General features: G+C 36.4%; 1 protein-coding gene across 2 annotated transcripts; it reads right to left on the bottom strand.

Annotated features, from left to right (window-relative positions):
- Positions 1 to 20580: 20580 nt before the first annotated feature.
- Positions 20581 to 21713, bottom strand: LOC137711289 (uncharacterized). Of its 2 annotated transcripts, none has more exons than XM_088685139.1 (2): positions 21457 to 21713; positions 20581 to 21327 (listed from the first exon to the last, which is right to left on the bottom strand). In XM_088685139.1, exons 1-2 carry the CDS (start codon positions 21609 to 21611, stop codon positions 20817 to 20819), a joined length of 666 nt encoding a protein of 221 aa, XP_088541265.1. In that variant the 5' UTR covers positions 21612 to 21713; the 3' UTR covers positions 20581 to 20816. The 2 variants fall into 2 exon arrangements, with proteins under 2 accessions (XP_088541265.1, XP_088541266.1); XM_088685140.1 differs by having other exon boundaries at positions 21483 to 21707.
- Between the last annotated feature and the right edge of the window lie 534 nt (positions 21714 to 22247).

Raw genomic sequence — 22247 nt, 5'->3', positions numbered from 1 at the left:
ACACTAATTCTGGATTTGAACCAAAGATAATGTATACTATTGATGGAACTATTACAAAACTATACACTATTTATGAAAATGAAGAAAACGCAAATTATTTCTCATGGTTCTAAAAGACATTAGGCGCAATGTAGAAGAAATATCTAAAAAAATTTGGCAACTTCCAAACATGGCATTCAGAAAAATACAATATCCGGTAAATAGCTCTTTTGCCCTCCCTCGTAGGTGGAACCGCTGAGTTTATGTTTGTTCAACCAATAACAGTATGTATGTATGTATGTATGTATAAATCAAGCAATCCTTATGATTGAGTACACAACAAGGCACAAGAAATTCAATTCAGCAAATTATATAGTTGAATAAATTATCATTAAAATTTTCAAAATCAATGGCAGACCAACATTTCAATTTCCAATTCCAATAAAAAGAAAGAACAAGTAAAAGTGGATCTAATATTTAAATGAAGGAAATGAAGCTTAACTTGGCTTATAGGAGACGGACTTGATCTCCATGACGAGGTGCACGGACACTGAGTTCTCGTAGGTGCCCTTGATCTGGATGATGGTTGGTGCTAATTAGAGCTTATCTTTGGGGCTTAATTTTCTTATATCATTCTTCTCACCAAGAAGAAAAATATATAATGTACAAGAGTGATTTACAAGGAAAGAAATAAACATCAAATAACCTAATTACAATCTGATTATAAGGACTCAAAAAAAGGTAACTAAACTAATTACAAAAAGTTAACTCTCCAACACCCCCCCTCAAGTTGGTGGATAAATGTCGTTCATGCCCAACTTGAGAAGAGAGTTGTAGAACACTTGACTTGCAATAGCTTTAGTTAAGATATCCGCTAATTGATCCTCTGACTTTACGAATGGGAATTGAATAATAATCCCATCCAACTTCTCCTTAATGAAGTGTCTGTCAACATCCACGTGTTTTGTGTGATCATGTTGAATTGGGTTATGTGAGATATCGATAGCTGCTTTATTATCACAAAATAAATCTGAGGCTAAATTCGAAGGATACCCAAGTTCACCAAGTAACCTCTGAAGCCATAATAGTTCACATACTCCTTTTGCCATACCCCTGTATTCCACCTCTGCGCTTGATAAAGCAACCACTTTTTGTTTCTTACTCTGCCAAGTCACTAAGTTTCCTCCCAATATGTAAAGTAACCAGATGTGGTCCGATGATCAGTAACGTTGCCTGCCCAATCTGCATCGGTGTAACTCTCTATTCGGCAATGATCATTCTTGGAAAACATGATACCTCTACCTGGTGAGGACTTCATGTATCGTAGGATGTGGTCAACTGCACCCATATGTGCCTCATTCGGAGAATGCATAAATTGACTAACAATACTTACTGCGTATGCAATATCAGGCCTGGTGTAAGATAAATAAATTAACCTCCTAACTAACCTTTGATAACGATCTCTGTTAGTGGGAACTTGATTAGGGTGCACGGTAAGATGGTGATTTTGGACTATAGGGGTGTCAGCCGGTTTACAATCAAGCATTCTGGTTTCAGCTAACAAGTCAAGAACAAATTTTCTTTGAGATAGAAATATACCCTGTTTAGATTGAGCTACTTCTATACCCAAGAAATATTTCAATCCACCAAGATCTTTCATCTCGAACTCAATTGCTAAGTAATCTTTCAGCCTTGAGATTTCCTCTTTATCATCACTTGTAACAATCATATCATCCACATAAATAATAAGTGCCATCAATTTACCCATTCGACGTTTCAAGAAAAGTGTATGATCGGAATTGCTCTGCCTGAACCCATACTTCTTCATAACCGTCCGGAACCTACCAAACCATGCCCGAGGTGATTGTTTCAATCCATACAATGCCTTATTCAACTTACACACCAGTCTGGTTGTGAAATCGATGCATAACCAGGTGGAATATCCATATACACTTCTTCTTTAAGATTACCATGTAAGAAAACATTTTTCACATCAAATTGCTGTAATGGCCAATCCAAGTTAGCCGCCAACAAAAGTAACACTCTTACCGTATTAATCTTTGCTATGGGCGCAAATGTTTATGTATAATCAACACCATATGTCTGAGTGTATCCTTTGGCCACCAATCGTGTTTTGTATCGTTTAATCGACCCATCAGCTTTGTACTTAATGGTGTACACCCATCGACATCCCACTATTTTCTTTCCTCGGGGTAGCAGAACTAAATCCCATGTTTGATTTTTCTGAAGTGCAGCCACTGCTTCTTTTGGCTGGGCTGGCAGTGCAGCCACTGCATACTCGGCTAATAGTGTCAACAGAAGATCAATGGTAGCAGCAACCATGGTCCAAACCTGCTCGTCATGCAGTGTCTCCCCCTGAAGAGGATGGTTGGAAGAAGCCGAAGAGTAATACATCTCAGACTCGAAAAAAATAACATCCATGTTAGTATACATCTGACATGAAGGATGGTGGTAGCAACAGTACCCTTTATGATGTAATTCATACCCCATGAAAACACACCTGAGAGCACATGGGTCAAGTTTTGTTCGTTGATTTTTATGTAGATGAACAAAGGCAACACATCCAAAAACTGGCGATGGGAGCACCAAAACAGACGGTAGAGGCACGAATGTAGCAAGAACTTGCAAAAGTGTAAGAAAATTCAATACTTTGGATGACATACGGTTGATAAGGTAAGTGGCAGTCTGAAGAGCAACATCCCAAGAGGAGCGGGGAACATCTACCCCAATCAATAACGATCGAGCTATTTCTAATAGATGGCGATTTTTGCCCTCAGCCACCCCATTCTGTTGAGGATTTTGAGGACAAGTAGTCTCGTGGAGGATTCCGTGATTAGTTAAATAATGTGTAAAATCATTATTACCATATTCACCACCATTATCCGAACGCAAAATCCGGATTTTAGTAGAAAACTGTGTCTGAACCATGGTGTGGAATGTCTTAAATGCCAGCAACACATCACCTTTATGCTTAAGAAGGTATAACCATGTCATCCGTGTGCAATCATCTATGAACTTTATAAACCACCTAATACCAGATAAAGTAGTAATTGGAGATGGTCCCCAAACATCCGAATAAACAAGACCAAAAGGAATATCACTTTTATTAGAATTCAACGGATAAGAGACACGGTGACTCTTGGCAAGTACACAAGTGTCACATTTAAAGTATGAAACCGAACAGCTAACAAATAAATCCAGAAACATTTGCTGTAAATAACTGAAAGACGGATGACCCAAACGGTGATGCCATAACCATATCTGATGCCGTTTGTGATCAACGGCTCTTTGGGCGAGATTAACCAGTCCTGTACTAACATCGTCTACAAATAGAGATCCCCTCTCTTAGTACCACGACCAATTATCTCCTTTGTGAGAATATCCTGAATAAGACAAAACTTCGGATACAATAGTACACAACAATTCAATTGCTCAGTAGCTTGGCCAGGAGACATTAATTTATGCTTTAGTGAAGGTACACGTAGTGTATGTGGCAAAGAGAGGGTAGGCGTGAGGCATATAGTGCTAGCACCAGTTATCGGTGAGGTAACACCATTAGCATTAGAAATATTTCATCGAAGTGGAACAGTATCACAAGATAAATCAGTGGGGTCATAGGTTATATGATATGTGGCACTGGAGTCAATAATCCAATCGAACTGAGTATCACAATTATTCATATTAAAAGCATAACCATAGTTACCTGAGTACTCCGGAGACATGTCGGAAGAACTTGAAACAGGAGGATTCATGGTAGGGTCAATTAGGGTAGGAGTGTTTAGTATATGGGTAAGATCGGTTAGGATGAAATTGTTTCCACCGTGGAGTGGTGGTAGGTTCTTCATGGGAGGGCCGATTTTGCTTAAGGGAACAGGCAGAGCAGAAATCCTAGGATCTCTGCTCTGATACCATGCTAATTATAGCTTATCTTTGGGGCTTAATTTTCTGCTATCATTTTTCTCACCAAGGAGGAAAATATATAATGTACAAGAGTGATTTACAAGGAAAGAAATAAACATCAAATAACCTAATTACAATTTGATTATAAGGACTCAAAAAAAGGTAACTAAACTAATTACAAAAAGTCAACTCTCCAACAATTGGGTGCTCGGAGAGGTGGTGCATGATCTGAATCTCCCTCTAGATGCCGTCGTAGTCCCCTTAGCAAAGGAGCTTTCGCTTGGGGATGGACATGCAGTCGAATTGGGTGTCGGTAAGCTTGTGGGTGTAGAAGCAGGTGGCGTCGAATTTGCCTTGGTCCAGTTTCTTGCTGAAGAGGTAATGGTCTTTGAATCATAGCGTTTCGTACGGCAATACGGCAATATTGCATGACTTTTTTGAAGCTTCCTTGCTTGGGAATGCGATCTTCCAATTCGATTTGATTCTCTAATGATGAAGAATTTCTTCTGATTTTATTTTTATTTTTATTTTTGATTTGTGATTCATTCCTTTCCATCCTTCTCCTTCGCTCTATGAAACTGTTGGTCTCTCTCTCTCTCTCTCTCTCTCTCTCTCTCATTATGACAATTATTATTTATTTATGACATAATGATATTTAGGTTTTGATGAGGTAGTGGCATACTTGTAAATAAAGGAAAGTTTATTTAACGGAATTGGACTGACAGAATGAAGTTTCTGTGAAGGGCATGGGTGAAAAAAAAAATTATTGCACATTGGGCTTTTTAATTTAGCTCGTGTCTTTTACTGTTTGTAGGGCCTAATATAAGTTAGTTTGTCCTTATGATTAAATATGAAACCCTTTTGGTTAAATAATAATTTAGGATGGTTTTTGGTTAAGTTAAACTTAGTCCAAACCTTTTTCATTAAAGCTCCCTATTATTTATGATAATACTCTTTGTACTTGAGCCAGGAAGAATAATAACTTTCATCATCTTTGAGAGTTGAGTGTAAAACACTTTTAGAGAGATGATATATACGTTATTTTTAGTCTTTCACACACTCATACTTAATCATATTTTTTGTTTTTATTTAATTTATTCAATCCAAAAAAGTGTGTACAAGAGTGAAAGTCACCTCCCAATCCGAAATTATGTTCACATTCACCTGGGAAATGGCATAGAAAATATGGCCGAAATATTAAAAGAAATTGGGTGGACGAATTTAGTTAGAGCATCAAACATTTCAAAAATTCAAATACACGATGGCCCATGCTCTTTTAAAAAAAAAATTTAAAGGAAAAAAAAAAAAATTACATGTCACAGTCTGTACCACAGACCCAGATTATAAAGAAGAACACATAGAACATAATCTGTATGTCTTTTGTTTGTCCTTGGGTAAATACTGGAAAGTATTCAATCCAACACTGTAGCTCTCCTGAGTAGTTCCTTTTCATGCACGGCTGATACCCACACGCTTGAATGACTAAGATGAACTCACGTACGTGTGTCCGATTGATCCTAACATTTTTGTTCAAGTTTTAGTGCCTTTTTTTTATATTTGCATGATTAAATATGTGAAAGACCTGAACAAGGCTTGATGATAAATGGCGGCTCGATCCTTATGAGGCCCATTTTGCAATCCTGGGCTATGAGTCGTGACAGGTGATCAACCGTAATTTGGGAAAAGTCCTGGGCTATGCCAACTGTAATGTATATGGTCGGAGATTCTTTTGCATCTCGAATATTGCGGGCCGTGCTTTACCCGAGAGCTAGGTTGCATCTAGTAGATCTAAGGCCGACGATAAATTGTACATGCATGTACAATTTTGGAGAGGCGTTCTAGCAGCTCATAATTTTCAACACTTACATTTTTCACAGCTTCTGCATCTAGCTCGACAAGTGTTGAGTTTCTTCCGGAAACAAAATTCTCAGTGTGAGATTTAAACTTGAGAAATTGGATGAATCGTCCCTGAATTTTCACTCAATTGGAGCGTTGATCTCTAAACTAAAAATCCGTGAGTGTTGGTTCAATTGTTATAGTGTGGAGCAATATTCCTTTTCGATAAATCCATTAGAACTTCCATACAAAATAAAGGGTTTAAAGGGCAAAAAGTGGATGGAAGTTCTAACGAAATTAGGCAAAAGGACTATTACTCCACATCATTACAAGTTCAAGGACCAATACTCATAGATTTTTAGTTCATAAACCAAAGATCCAATTGAACAAAAATTGAGGGACCATTGCTCAAATTATCTCTTTTAACACTCTCCAACAATGTACTGACAACCCAACGGTACATGTAGTTTGCTATAAATGTCATATCAATACTGTTATATTAAGTCTATCAGTGTCTTCTTTGAGATTTATAATTTTATTAATTTTTTGCCATACAATGTTAAACTTTGAGGAAGGAAATTAAATATGGACACAAGAAGCGAGTACTTGAAGCCAATTAGCCTAACGAAACTGTTGTGGTTTTGTTTGTTGCAATTTCGTCAAAAGTACTCATTTTCATTGATAATCTAAGCTACTTATGCCTTCCCATTGACAAACATTCGCAATTTCATCCCTTTCTTGCGAGATCTCCTCTTTAAGCTCTGTGCCACCCTTGTTTTCTTATTCCAACAACTGAAATAGGACACTATCTAAAATAAGATATAGTAGAATTCTACAAGAATATCTTAAGATTTATAAGAATTTACATGATCATATTTCTAAATAATTAAAATTGCAACCCTAATTAGTTTTTAACTATTTATGGTAGTAAATTTAGTGAGCCCCCAGCTCAAAAAATCTTAATTCCGCCCTTGTCTGTGTAAGTATCAATAAAGGAGAAGCGACTTGTTTCCTAGAAGGTGAAAATTATTTTTCTTAATTTGTTATGTCAAAAAAGAGTTGCCTTAATTACAGGTTTTTTTTTCTTCTTTTTTTAAACAGACGATATTATTTACACTAAGGAAAGATGGTAGGTTTAGGTTCATAATGGATTAGCAATAATGTGGTCCAAATTCGTTTTTGGCGAAAATCGAATCTAAGACCTCTTACTTACAAGTGAAGAAGAATATCACTAAACTGTAGTACTAAGTGGCATAATATTGACAAATGTTGTAATATAATATGTGGATGGCCCACATGAATAGTTCATTACTATTTATCCAAAGACAATCAGATGGATTATTATTCATATGAAGAAAAACGGATGGGTTACTATTCATGCATATTATTTCACAATTCATTTGAGGAAAGTTTGTAAAGTGAATGGTGTTGTTATAGTAATCTTTTGCCTATAAGATGAGAGCATACAGAGGAAGAAGTGAGAAGAAGAAGAAAGAGATGAGAGAAAAACATACAGAGGAAAGAAAGAGGAGTTATGGAGAAAAAGGAAGAGAAGAGGAAAGAATAGAGATGCCGAAGAAATTACTAGTGAGCCAAGCTAGAGAGAAAAGAGAAAATAGTGAGAGTTATTTTGTATTCCTATTATTTCAGATAATGAAAGAAAATACTACTGATGCCCCAATGATGTAGGCACACTTGCCGAACCTCGTAAATATTGTGTCTTATTTACTTTATTCCACTGCACACATATCGTTGATTTTACAAGAAGTTATCAGCACAAGAAGCTCTCATGTCGGTGGAAAACACACCCTATAATTCGGTGAAACACTACCTATCTCTCAACTCTGTTGGCTGTAACCTCACAGATAAGAAAATCTTTTCATTTCATCTTCATATCTCTGTATGACTATTTTTCTTAAAGTAAATATACATTTGGTTATATAACTATTATCATTATTATTGGCAAAAAATCTGACAGCCATGTAAACAGCCTCTAAACTCCACCTTGATGACCTCAAATTGAGATACTTCCTTCTTCAAAGTTGTTCGTCCGCCCAGTACCTATAATATATCAAATTTTCAGAAAATTCCAACGGTGCGATCATCGCAGATGTTTGAAACATCAACCTAGTTTCCAATTCCGCAGAAAACTAGACAGTCGTCTTATGAGTACTGAAACTCCTTTTTTAGTAGCTCAAATTGAAATTGTTTTATAATAAAAGTTGTTCGGTATCCTTCTATCCATATCATACTAAAATTTGAGCCAAATATAATGGTTTGATAAGTTGCATGCACTACTCTTAACTCCAAAACTTATGGGAACTGTTTCGATTTTTTCGAAACTCACCAGAGGAGGAACACCAATTGGGACTTATTGTTACTATTACTTCCTGGGTAACTAAAAGGATTTAGAACTATGAAATGAAAATAAAATAAAAAGGATGAAACAAAAGAAAGTGGCAGACAAAGAAAAAACAAAAAGATGGAGACTTAATCATTGCCTTTTCTGTTTTGGCGTATTTATGTGAATGATGCTGGTTTAAAGTCCTATCACAAGTTCTATTTATTTACAGTGGGTGGAATTATTGCCCTTTACTTTAAAGCTTTGATATTTATGTGAATGGTGCTTAATCAAAGCCCTTGTCACAAGCTTTTATTTATTTAAAAGCAATTTATTTACCATGACTGTAATTACAGCCTATTGCTTTAATTTATTTAGTGTACTATTGATCCTTATCATATAAAATGATTGGACCTAAAGTTCCACCATTAAAAAAGATTAGACCTGAAGTTCCACCATCATCATTATATAAAAAGGATCGGACCCAAAGTTTCTTGATCAAATCAAAACCTAAAGTTTTTGAATCAACTGAGAGAGCAGCAGTTCCTCAACTAAATTAAAATGACGGCCACAAGTGCCTCAGTCCACAAACTATTAAATGAGGGCCAGAAGTTCCTTGATTCATGTAAATGAGGACCATAAATTCCTTAATCCATGTACAGATTAAGTATGGGCATGAATTCCAAAATATAAACTTAAAGGTTATAATGATGTCGATTTTGAGAATAAATTTAGAGTACATATGAATAATGTTTTGACCTGAAGTTCAAAATATGAATAATATTAAAAACTTGAAGTTCTAACATTTTGTGTAGACATATGTTATATGTGGTATGAGTTAATTATCGTAATTTCTGTCATACCTGAATTTCTTCATTTTGGGAATAAGAAAATGGTGAACTTAGCAAAACCCGATTTTGTGACCATCGATATCTTACACAAGAGATACTTTCATGAATTCGTAATGCCCGATAATTCATGTGCAAGCATATGATATTAGAAAACATCTGTACTTAAAGGCTCATTGAATCATATTCATGGAACCAGAAGTTTCCATCGTCTCTTCATTAATTCATTAATTATGGAACCAAAAGTTTCTATGGGTTCCTATATATAAAAAGCTAAAGTAGAAGCTTTCAGACATGTATAAAATCAAATGGGAGAAAAAAAGATTTATACATACACATGAGTTACAACTACAAAAACAAACAAATGGGGGGGGGGGGGGCCTTCACAAATGTTGCTCATGTGAAGACTCAATACTTGGCACTGCCCCAGAAGGGAGAGGCACTGGAGATTGATCATGTAACGCCCCAGTACTTCGCAAAACACCAGAAAGGGAAGACACCAGTTATCTTCGGAATCTAGCCACGAATATATGGTGATCACTTTGAATCCGACTTTTGGATTCTTACAGCTAGTCGAGCTTTCCTTTCATGCTCGTCGAGTAAATATTTGCAAGTTTGTGCAACTCTTTATTCTCGTGCTTGAGCCCTCTAATTTCTTGTCTAAGACTTGCCACCTCAGCAATTAATGTTTCGACTTGGCGAGTTCGAGCAAGTAGACGTTGGCCCATTTTGGATACAAAACCCGCACATTGAACACTAAAAGCCAAAAAGTCTTGAACATCAAATTCATTAGACCTTTTTGAAAGTATTTTTTTATCTCTAGGAGTGAGAAGGTTCCTAGCTACTACTATAGTCATTATATCATTCCTCATCACAGAGTCTCCAACTATAAGAGGGCCATTAGAAGATAAAAAGGACTGGCATCATATATTATCCTGACGCAGCTCGTGTGTATCCCCTCCGAGACTCAAATCTAAACAAGGGTTGGATGGTCAAGCCATTTTCAGAAATGATGAAAGAAAAAGGCTAGAGTGAAATCTCAGAAATACAACAGAAATAATTTTCATAGGTGGGCAACCTTCAAAGCATGCATTTTGAATACAATTGATACCTCTATACAAAAAGAGGCAACACAGCCACCTGTTCAAAAATTGAAGAGACACTGTTCTCAGAATTTCAAAAGCCGAATTTTCCTAAATAAAGTTTGTCAACATTTCTCAGACGCAATCTCAGCTTTCTGGATATCAAGGACAACTATGTCAAAATATCTCTGGCAAAGTTAAAATGCATAAGGTTCACTATTCCAACTACACCACTGTTGCCAATAAGCGTGGGTGGCAAGGTTACGCACCACTTCTATTGTGCAAGAGATTGAAGCAGAAGGATCAACGATGAGCCCATAGAAGTCTAAATGGAGAAGATTGTGGTTGATTGAGTGAATGGAAGACCAAAGTTCAATTATGGGAATCCTACTCATAGCCCCAACAAACACTATCATTTTATATTTCACATGATGTACAAAAAGATAATGAAAATTACTAATTGATTACAAGTTACGGATTTACCGCATGGATTGAAGTTTAAGTCAAACTATCCATAGACTTGGCACTACTGAACTGTTGCATGCTCAAAGCATGACATTCGCCGCATGGATTCAAGTTCCAAAAGGATAATCCATGGACACGGAAATTTTAATACATCTTATGCCAGAAGCATAATCGATGTGTAGGTTCCAATGATTTAACTCCCCATAATTGGATATTAAAAATCCAAGCTCTATAACGCTCTAAAGGATGTTATGATCCAAATTCTCAAACAAATCATCTAATAAGAGATGACTATCCTAGAAGAGACAATATAAAGCCCCTGAAGAGGCAAGGATATCCAGAGTAATGAAATGCTTATAAATATGCATGTGCATGCACATGAGAATTATGGGATCAAGAATTGATGATTATCAATGTTAATTTTGGTTTTACAGTAGCTACTAAATTCATCAAAGAGTTGTGTTGATATTGAGCTGCGTTCTTTTGTTCAATGACAAAAAGCAAAATTATTGGCCAAAATGGAGAAAGGCAATTCCATTACAATTTATTAAGAACATGGAAAAATGGACCTATAGTACAAATCGCCAAATAATGTTGAACCCAGAAGGTTACATATGGGCATTTGTAATATGGTGAACTACACTCAACATGATATGACACAAGGTTTGCAATTGAAACCTGAAATTGTAATACACTCCTAGAAACATGATTTCTCATTGTGAAGCTTGTTCAATTTAGTAGAGAATTATACATGCCCGAAGCATATCTCCACAAGTAAATCCCTTAAGTATAATGGAATCAAGTTCCTCTGTATAAATTCCAATGGTGAATGTGTCATGAAGTGTAGAAAATCCCTGAAGGATTTAGACTACTTGAAGAAAGCCCAGGAAAGGTAAAGTATAAATTATGTACTTAATACCAATTGATGGTATAAATTGCCTTAGTGAGTACTATCTTTATGATGTTGTTGCAACATACTAAATCCCTTGCAAGAGTTGATAATATTAGAATGGGACTCTTGAAGAGTCTAGAAAGATTATAAAGTGTTGAAAGGAATATTGTCTTGAGCTGCAGATTGAACAATATGCCAACATAAATCTTATCCAAAATGTTTATGATATTAAAAAAATCATATGGATTGAAGATTATGAGTTGAATACTCAAATGATTAACCAATATTTATACACTAAGGAAGATCATTCATCCTTATGAGAGAAATGATGAATTGATATTTAGTCTAGGAGTACCATATCTTAGTGAGGTATGTGTCTTATTGTATTTAGTACAATATACTGAGCCAGATGTTACATTTCCTGTGAAGCATAATACCAACATATGGTATTAGAGTGAAGTAAAGTTTATCTTTTGATAACCCCAGGAAATTATAGACATGTGCTTATTCTATTCCAAAAAACTCACTAATAGCCATGGTCTTATTGGGCAAGCAAAAATTTGAATATCTTTCTAGCTTGCATACAAATTGCTCTCAGAAATTATTTGTATTTACATATGGAAATAAATTGATCATACAATGATCAAGGAAGCAACATTCAGTGCCACATTTTCATATCTCTTAGAAATACAAGAGTTTGGTTAAAACTTGTGGCTATTAAAATTTGGAGCGCATGTGAACCATCTTCAGAAACAAACACTCAAACTATCATGAATGGTATCAAATTACATCAGTATAGTAATCAGTCAAATTAAAGAATTCGAAATCAGGGGGAATGCTTATCAGGGGAAGGCAACCGAAATTGACGTATGACCATCCAAGGGGGAGTGTTGTAATATAATATGTGGATGGCCCACATAAATAGTTTGTTACTATTCATCCAAAGAAAAATCAGATGAATTGTTATTCATATGAAGAAAAACAGATGGATTACTATTTATACACAGTAATACACTATTCATTTTGGGAAAGTTTGTAAAGTGAATAGTGTTGCTATAGTAATCTTTTGCCTATAAGATGAGAGCATACAGAGGAAGGAAGAAGTGAGGAGAAGAAAGAAATGAGAGAAAAACATATAGAGAAAAGAAAAAGGAGTTATGGAGGAAAGAATAGAGATGCGAAAGAAATTACAAGTGAGACAAGCTGGAAAGAAAAGAGAAAATAGTGAGAGTTATTTTGTACCTCTATTATTTTAGATAATGAAAGAAAGTACGACTGCTGCCTCGAGGATGTAGGCACACTTGCCGAACCTCGTAAATATTGTGTTTTATTTACTTTATTCCACTGCATACACATATCGTTGATTTTACAACAACGATGAATTAGTTGTTCGTTATTTTTTTTAACAAATTAACTGTTCATTATTAGTTTCATAATATTTATGATGAATTTATATGATGATTGGTAGAAGTGGTATTATATTCAACATCACCATCATTGGTTTGGAAAATTGCAGATGACCATGATCTAGAAGTTGTTTCAAACTGCCAAGGTTCCCATTACACATCTAAAAGAGGGTAAACCTGTTAAAAATAGTCAATTCATGTAGTTTTGGGGTGAGATTTTCCTTTTCACTTATGGTTAATATATATTACATATAGTTCCATTTAAGTTATTTTTTCCTTCAAGCACACAAACCTAGTCACTAAATGGAGAAGATTTTGGATGTGGTCACCGTTGGTGGTGGGCCCCTTCGTATTGTGTGAAAGGAGGTGAAATACAAATGAGACCGGGTGAACATGAAAAAATTAGAAGAAGTGAGATAGGATTGATTTTGTGTGTGTGTGAGCCGTATGATCACCTGGTCCGATCTTTAGATTCTTCACCAAATGACACTGAAAACACTTCTTTTTATTTATTTATTAAGAGTTTTGAACGTAAAAAGCCACTAATAATAAATTTGAAATTCATATATAGAATTTGCATTTCTCTGACTAATGACTTCATAATCATCCACTAGATGATCAAACCTACATGCGAGTAGTGAACACTTTTCAAACCAACTTTCTACATGGGTTTTCTATTTAATTATAGCATTTCCAATGCAAAGACTCAAATTTTAAATCTATATTATTATATTAGGTACCAAAAAATTTGTAGATTTATGGGCAAAACTTTGGAAGGCAAAGGTTCCCCCAAAAATGAGGATTACTTGTCGGCGTCTATGCAAGAATATTGTCCCCACAAAACACAACTTGGCTACCAAGCATATTACGACGGATCTATCTTGCGTACTATGCCACTCCGCTTTGGAGTCAATATCCCATTTCCTTAAGAACTGCCATTTTGCTCGTAGTGTTTAGCTTTGCTCCCTTTGGGGCCCTTGCCTCGTGGCTAAAACACCAACTGATTCTCAGACCTGTCTCTTTCTCATCCCCTTAACTCTTTTGAAACATTGCTCATGATTTCCTAGGCAATCTAGAATAGTCGTAATTCAATGCTATGGAAGGACACTTGCGAATCCCCGGATCTTATGGTTGCTTACTCGATTGCTTGGTGGTAGGAATACCTGTGCATGCAACCTCGCCCAAGTCAATCCTGCTCTATTGATCTTGGTCCTTGCAAATGGTCTTTACCACTGTCTGGGTGTCTCAGATTAAATTTTGATAGAGCCTGGAACCGTGATTCTCTAGTTGGAGGAGCTGGCATCATCGTTAGGATGAATTTGGAAAGTCGGGGCTCATTGCCGGAATTGGTCGGACGTCTCATCTTTGCTGATGGCAGAAGCTTTGGCAACTTATGAGTACGTGGCTTTCAAAATTTTATTATGGAAGGTGACTCTCTTCAAATTGTGGTTGCTCTTAATCATTCGTTAACTAATGTATCTCCAATCGGCATATTATTGAAGATTCTATGAGTTTCATTATTGACCTCGTTGTGGAGGATGTTATGTAATCCATTTGTACTATTCTTCTCGGCTTTCTTTGGCTTTAGAATCTAAGGGTGGTTTGGTATGGGATCCCAAACAAAAAATGGAATCCCGAATCCTAAACTGAAATTTTTTGGGACAGGAATTTGAAGACCAACCCCGAACTGAAATTTCGGTATTCCTAATTTTTGGGATTCTCAAAAAATTTTCGGTATTTCGGGATGTTCGGTATCCCCAAATTTCATACAAATTGAAATACCAATCATTCATACCAAGTCAAATTAACATGCAACCAAAATAAAATAAGTTACAAACCTAATATGTTCGAAAAGTAACAATACAATTTTTTGATTTCGTGTTGAAGAGATAGACACATTTGGTTGAGAAGCAACAATGCAAGGTGAGTGTGTGTGGGAGGTTTGTACCGGCAATTGTGGTGATAAAGGGTTATGGTTACTACCTTTAGACCAAATGGCAGAGTTAAAATTTTGGAAATCCAAGAGTTGGATGGCTACGTTGAACAAATGAAGTAAAGGGCTATGGTTACTACTTGTAGACCACACCAATTATATTGCTACTAGTAGTTTGAAACAATTCAAATGTCCTTTTTTTTTTTTCAGTACTTGAATTCAACATTCAACTTTAACATGCATGCAACCAAAATAAAACAAGTTAAGTAACAGAACCAAAAGCAAAAAAAAAAAAAAGTTACAAACTATAGTTCCAAAATAAAATAAGTTCCAAACCAAAAGCAAAAAGAAAAGCTTAAATATGCATAATATATATATATATATATATATATAAAATATTCGTTTTTTGTAACATCCCACATCGACCACCGAAGAGGGGGTGATGTGCTTTATATGTACATGCCCACCTCCATATAGCACGAGGCCTTTTGGGAACTCACTAGCTTTGGATTCCATCGGAACTTCGAAGTTAAGCAAGTTTGGGCTAGAGTATTCCTAGGATGGGTGACCCACTGGGAAGTAGCTCGTGAGTTCCTAGAAACAAAACCGTGAGGGAATGGTAAGCCCAAAGCGGACAATATCATGCTGCGGCGGAGTCGAGACTGGGATGCGATAGAATGGTATCAAAGCCACTCTGCCGTGGGGCCCTTAAGAGGGGTGGATTGTAACATCCCACATCGACCAACGAAGAGGGGGTGATGTGCCTTATATGTACATGCTTACCTCCATATAGCACGAGGCCTTTTGGGAACTCACTAGCTTCAGATTCTATCGGAACTCCAAAGTTAAGCGAGTTTGGGCTAGAGCGTTCCCAAGATAGGTGACCCACTGAGAAGTTGCTCGTGAGTTCCCAGAAACAAAACCATGAGGGAATGGTAAGCCCAAAGCGGATAATATCGTGCTACGGCGGAGTCGAGACTAGGATATGACATTTTCGGTTCGATGTGGGATTACCGAAATATTGAGAAGACAATACCGATTCCCATACCAAACTTTCAGGATCGGTTCGGTATGTCATCCCAAAAATTTCGGGAATTTTGGTTTAGGATCAGAATTTTTTTTATTTGGTTTAGGATTTTCGGGAATCTTTTCCAACCCTATTATCGTTTCTCTCAAAAATAAAAAAAGACTCTCAAAACTCATATTTTAATTTTAACAATTTACTTATGTGCATTGGAGATGATTGGATTCAAAACACATATCTCGTTTTTCTTAGTTGAATAATATTTTTCCTAGTTAGCATGGGCTTCCCTTGAACTCAAATTGCATATTGAACCCCAAATTTTGATCTCAACTTCTCGGAAGACTTATATATAGTTTTGATGAGTTTCAAGTCTTTGGTGCATTGGAGAACCTTAAACTCATATCCAAACTCAAATATAAGATTTGTCTTAAGTCTCCGATTATACTTATATGTATAACTTTTCAAAATTATTCTTTAGCCTGTGTGTCACACTCTTAATTAGAATTAGGGGTGGGCACGGGCCGGATCGGGTTGAAATTTAGAGGAACCGGACCCTACCCGTTGTAAATGGTAACGGGGTGGGCCGAGCCGGGTAATGGCATTTCAGAATTTGGAACCAGGCCTAACCCAAATCGTTTGAAACGAGCAAAAACCGGACGGGTCCACAAGTCTAGTTAATTTTTCTTTTTGGCCAACATAGAAGGGACGACCTTGTTGGCGTCGTCTTCCTCAACACATAAGGGAATCGACCGTGGGAGAAGAAGTTTTCCCAGCTGCAATTACCTTCTTCCTCGATCATCATCCTCAAGATACGTGAGTCAAGAGCGCCACATAATCGGCTGAGTCGGACCAGATTGGGTGGACAGCAGGCGAGTTGTTCCCCTTCGTCTTCGCCGATCTATTTGATCCCACAGTCTTCTCCGATTTGGAGCGCCATCAAAGATTCAAACTTTACAACCGCATTACCACAAAAATTGAACATTTCCTTTGTTTTTCTCAACAATCAAAGAGACAATATAAAAATTAAAAATACTTGATGGCTGAGATTCTGAGGGAGAACTGAACAAGGATAAATAGGTGAAAGACTAGCAAGGATAAGTTTAATCTGGATATGGGTATTCCTATATTGGACAACGAATATCAAAGTTATTTTGGGGCCATATTGAAGGTTTCAATCTTCTTCTTCTTGGACAATGACTCAAAATCGAAGAAATAAATTAGGACAGCCCCTCGCAATCTTCGTCTTCTTAGATGGAGAAGATGACTTCGTCGTTCAACTTCATCGTTCATCCTTTCAAGTTTGACACAGAGATACACTGACTTCGTCGTTCGTCCCTTCGAGTTCGACAAAGAGAGATTAAGAATCAATAAGGATGAAAGTTAGTTCGGACTCTGGGAGAGAGAGATCGAGAGGGAGGAGATTGAGATATGAGAAGGAAGACTGAGGATAGAAGATTCAGTCTGAGTTTGAGAAGAATCTTTGAGAAAGTAAACTGAGTGAGGTTAAGCTTCGTGAGACCTGTGTGTTTGTGTGAGATTTGAGCATACAAGTTCAATGGATATGGTCCGGGCCAGGGGCCCGTGTCTTTAGAAATTTAGATTCACCCTGCCCCACTATTTACTTGGAACCGACCCACCCCGCCCTGTTTTGTATATAAATAATATGGACCCGCCTATAACCGCCAGTACCCATCCCTACCCGCAGGCGTTGGACCTGTTTGCCCACCTCTAATTAGAAGAGATAATTATACTATCAGTTGTATGAAATTTATTCTCACACAATTTAGAAAATTTGGAAATCTAAAATTTTTTCATTATATAGTAGAGAGTCTTAATATTTTTAAGCTATAGACTAGTGGTAAAGTATTTATAAATTTCTAACTCATATCTACGTATGTTCTCACATTTTTTCTTTATACTTTTCATTTCATTCAAGCATTCGTTATAAAGTTCAATCAAACATTTTTCTTTTCTAAAAATCTAAATGCTTATCAACCTACATGCGTCAACATTTGCTAAAAATCTTAGCTATATAAAATCTTTCGACATATTGTATGTTTAAAATTCGACTGAAAGTCTCTCAAGACTAAATACAATATTAATATTAGTATTAATGGCTTGGTTCCAAGTTCCTTGTAACTCAAGTTTTGTATTAAAACTCGGCAAATTGAAAGTATGGGACGTTTTCCCATCGCAGATTATGTTCCATGCCTTTTCCTAAGTCAACTTATTCATAGATTTTGCACCTTACTTTATTAGTATTATACACTTACAAATAATTAGACAGAAAAAGACTAATTACATAATATTTTACTACTTGCTGCTAGCATTCTGATCCGATCTTTATCCAAGGGAATCTGTCAAACTTCCCGGTTAAATCCAGAGAGTTCGATATGCTCCTTGTACCTAAGCAATTTGGAATCTCTAGACATCCCACTTTGAGTGGATAAGTGTTAGGTTCCATTTTTTTATTGAAAGAGACATTGAGAAATGTAGCTAGGTTTTAGGTGTACCTATTAATTTGTTCGTTGGTTGTGGCATTACCAACCCATTTCATTTATTTTACGTAGTCGAGAGTTCTAAATGTATCTATTCCTTTTACTGCAATAGGGTACGATATTATATGGTAAATGATACTAATATGGTACAAAAATATGATATTTCTTAGTATTTTTCATTTATTAATAACGCTACTTGTTTGTATGTCAAATAAAACATGAGGAACTTTGTGTTTCTTTTGAAAAAGAATAAGGGATGTATTGTATTAAGATTTATATGGACTTTTGTTGAGCTTTTAAAATGATAGACCTTCACAGATTTAATAGAATTTTATTAATTATTATAAATTTCCTAAAATTTCAGACTTTTAATGATATATATATATATATATATATATTTTTTTTTTTTTTTTGGAAAAACACCATTCCAAAACATGGTGAAGCATTTATTGCAACAACACAAACTTACAACCAAGGCCCAAAACAGATACACAAGGCAAAACAGGGCCAACCAAACACACCAAAATGAGCCCAACCCAAAGTTGGAACCGAAGAAAACATAAAACTAGAAATACCGCTACAACCTTCGCTACAACCACCGCCGCAACCAACACTGCCACATCAGTGCTTGTCAATCCGCCCAAAGCCCATCTCTCAACCGAGCTGCGCCTCAGCAAGCCCGTCAACCAATTCCAATCTTCAGTCCAAACACAGCCACAGATCACCAAGGACCTGCAGCAAAGATAAAAAAGCGCGTGGAAATCCACGAGCAACACTACCAACCAAGGCAGATAGCAAAGAGAATGTTAGGGTGTTTGGAACACCTGACCCAGTGGAAGCACCAGATTAGAGCTCACTGACTCAACAAGCCGCATCTCGTCGTGAAACTTGACCAAAGATCGGAAATTAGAGGAAGGAGGAGGAGAGACAACAGTGGGAGGAGAAGAGGGTAAATCGAAACAGGGGGAAGAAGTAGCATAGAGGAGAAGAGAGGGACACCAAGGCAAAAACAAAAGAACACCCATCAATCCCGACCGCAGCCAGGATCGGCGGCAACAAACGAGAACATGATGGAGAACCACTCACACGAAAGGGTGAGAATCGCTCTCAAAGAGAGGGAAGGTCTCTCACAGGGGAGAGAAAAAGGCTTTATTTTTTCTTACATTTTTTCCTTTTAATGATATACTTTTGTTGACTTACATGATAGACTTTTGCATAATTCTAGAGAGTTCAATACTTTATTTTTACTTTTTTAAAGAATTTTGGAGATTGTCGTAGATGTTTTAACTATTAATTTATTAATAAGCATTATTATTTTTAAGTTTTCATTATTGAGATGGTGATCATGATTTATGACAAAGTGGGCTTATGAGGTGGTGGTAGTGGAAGTGTCACGGGGTGATTGTGGTGTTGGGGTGGTAAAGGAGATGGTGGTAGAGGTGGCGGTCATAGTGATGGTGGTGTAGGTGGTGGTCATAGTAGTGATAGTGATGATGTTCATGGCAATGACAACAGTGGAACCAATGGTGACAGTGGTCGGGTTAGAGGTGAACAAGATGGTTATGGTAAGGTAGTGGTGGTGACATGATGTTGGAAGTGGTGATAGTGATAATTATTGCATTATATTAGATGATGGAGTATTCATCAGAGAATTAAGAAAAATGAAATCCATCAGAATCTTAGAGGAGAGGTTGAATTTGCATTGACAAAATTTTTTCTATAAAAGCATTCAAAGTCCATCAAAATCCATGACTTTCTAAAATCTTTTAAAATAAGTGAAATTTTAAATACACTTGGATCTTTGTAGACTTCATAAATGAATACCACAAGATTTTCATAAACTTTTTAGAGTTATAAAAAAAATTTATTTAATACAGAATAACTTTTATTGACCTCTAAAAGTCTATATTGAATACACTTAAATTTGAAAGTCAACCAAAATCCATCAAACTCCAAAAACAATGAACCCACTGAATCTTTATCAAGTGGTGTTCTTGGTGTGGACTGTGTTTGTTGTTTTGTCCTTGTAGTACAAAAATTAGACTGAGTTGTCTTTGTGTATGTAGTCTCGTTTGGGTTAGTTTTGTGTTCTCTGTATAGGCGAGTCATACTAGTGGCTAAATTATATCAGCTCTTATGTTGAAAGTGGTTACCAAATACTATTTACACATATATGGCATTGAAAGAAAAACACACACACAAATTCATGCGAAGGCTTGTAAGTTGTAACAGTATCGTGATAGAGAACTTGCAGTACTCTTTACTTACGTAAAGCTCTTTCGACCTATCACGTAAAGAGAGAAACAAACATATGATTTACACTATTTCGTAATGAAAGAAATAAACATATGATCATACACAATGAAGTACGCTATTTAACTTAAAAAGAACTTGATTATACAGAATCCACCACAGAGTTCTCTTATTACGTTTCTACATTAACTGAAAATTACAATTTACTATATCATACTAAATTACGCCTGCCACTGGTCTGCTCCATCACATTTATCTGTATTTATATTTGTATGTACAACAAAAAGAAAATAAAAGAGAGAAGAAATTGGAATATATAGCTAGCTGTAGTCAACAAGTCATTGACTTGAAACTTCATCCAAAAGCTTGTACCTTCTGACCTTGTTCCTGAAGACTTGCCTTGTGATCCCAATAGTGCTTGTGTTTTTTATGTTTGATATGCCCTCTGACCTTGTCCTCCTGATCCTCTCAGCCTCCTTTGCCGCATTTGTGATGATCCTCTTTCTGGTAACAACTGGTGCAGATTTTGGAGATGGTGATGGAGATGGAGCTATTGCTGATGATTGACGATGAAGATCAAGTGATCTCTGTTTCTTGATGGGCCCGCTTGGTTGCAGCTGCATAGTGCCCCTCAGACACCCACCATATGGATTATTACTGTTTTTTGATGAAATCTTTTTCTTGATGCTGATCTTGGTAATTGGGTGGTCTTGATCTTGGGATTCCCTTTTGCATGAGGATGAAGAATTTGAGGAGTTCGGGGACTTTTCCTTTGTGTCCTCCTTCTGGGTGAGGCACCAATTGCAGATTCTGTAGGACTCAGCATTCGGGTAAAGATTGCTGCAGTACCTGCACATAGGAAATCTGATTACAATTAAACTTCAGTTTGGTTAGATCATAACCCATAAATTAAAGGATCAACTTAAATATGTTCATATAATTAAACAAAAAGGAGAGTGGTTTTGTTAAATTGGGGACCTGTGCTGAGATCTGAATTGGCAAACCTTGCAAAGAAAGAGCTCATAGGAGAAGCCAAAATCCCCACACATGCAGCACTCATGGCTACCTGCTGCTTGCTCTTGGACTTGGACTACTGATGCTGCGTTGTTGTTTCCTTTGCTACTTGTTGTCATATTGTTGTTGCAGAGGAGAGGGAGAGAGGGAGAGAGGGAGAGATGGATGATGGGGGAGGGATTTTTTTGGGTAGGCCGACGGCCACACAACAAAAGCCACAAAACGTGTAGTGTTTTATGGGGATTCTTAATTAAATAAAGTAATATATAAAATATGCACATCATTTTCATTTTTGGTACGGCCGTGTGTAGAACGTGACACCTTTATTTATTTTTGGTAATAAAGCAAACAAAAACAATGGTAAAGTTAAATGTGAATATGTAAGCACGGTAAACAGAGTGTGGCGAAATCATTTTCTAACTTATACTATCATAATTTGGTTTGTTTAAAAAAACTAATAATATCATGATTTCATTAAAATAAAAAAATTTCGTTGGAGAGAGAATAAAGAATGAGGCTTTACAATTGGTATTGGTGCATATATTTTTCCAGCTATAAATTCTCTATATATATTTTTTTTCTTCTTTAGATATAAAGGTCCTTTTCTTGTACAAAAATAATGGTGATTTTCCATGATTGACAAAAGCTTAAAAAATAAATATAAAATTCATGGTGGCATATGATACTTTGTCAGAATGTTGAAAAACAATAATGTTATATATATGTATATGCACGGTGATGTGAGTTCAATTCTC

Source organism: Pyrus communis, chromosome 15, assembly GCF_041283825.1.
Source record: "Pyrus communis isolate YQ-2024b chromosome 15, ASM4128382v1, whole genome shotgun sequence".
NCBI lineage: Eukaryota > Viridiplantae > Streptophyta > Magnoliopsida > Rosales > Rosaceae > Pyrus > Pyrus communis.
Note: the sequence above shows the minus strand (reverse complement) of the source record. Positions and strands in the feature narration are given on the sequence as shown.

Excerpts from the sequence above, each read along its gene's own strand:
- LOC137711289 (XM_088685139.1), bottom strand. The coding sequence starts at position 21,611 with ATGACAACAAGTAGCAAAGGAAACAACAACGCAGCATCAGTAGTCCAA. Across the intron at positions 21,328-21,456 it reads CAATTCAGATCTCAGCACAG|GTACTGCAGCAATCTTTACC; the intron begins GTCCCCAATTTA and ends TCCTATGTGCAG.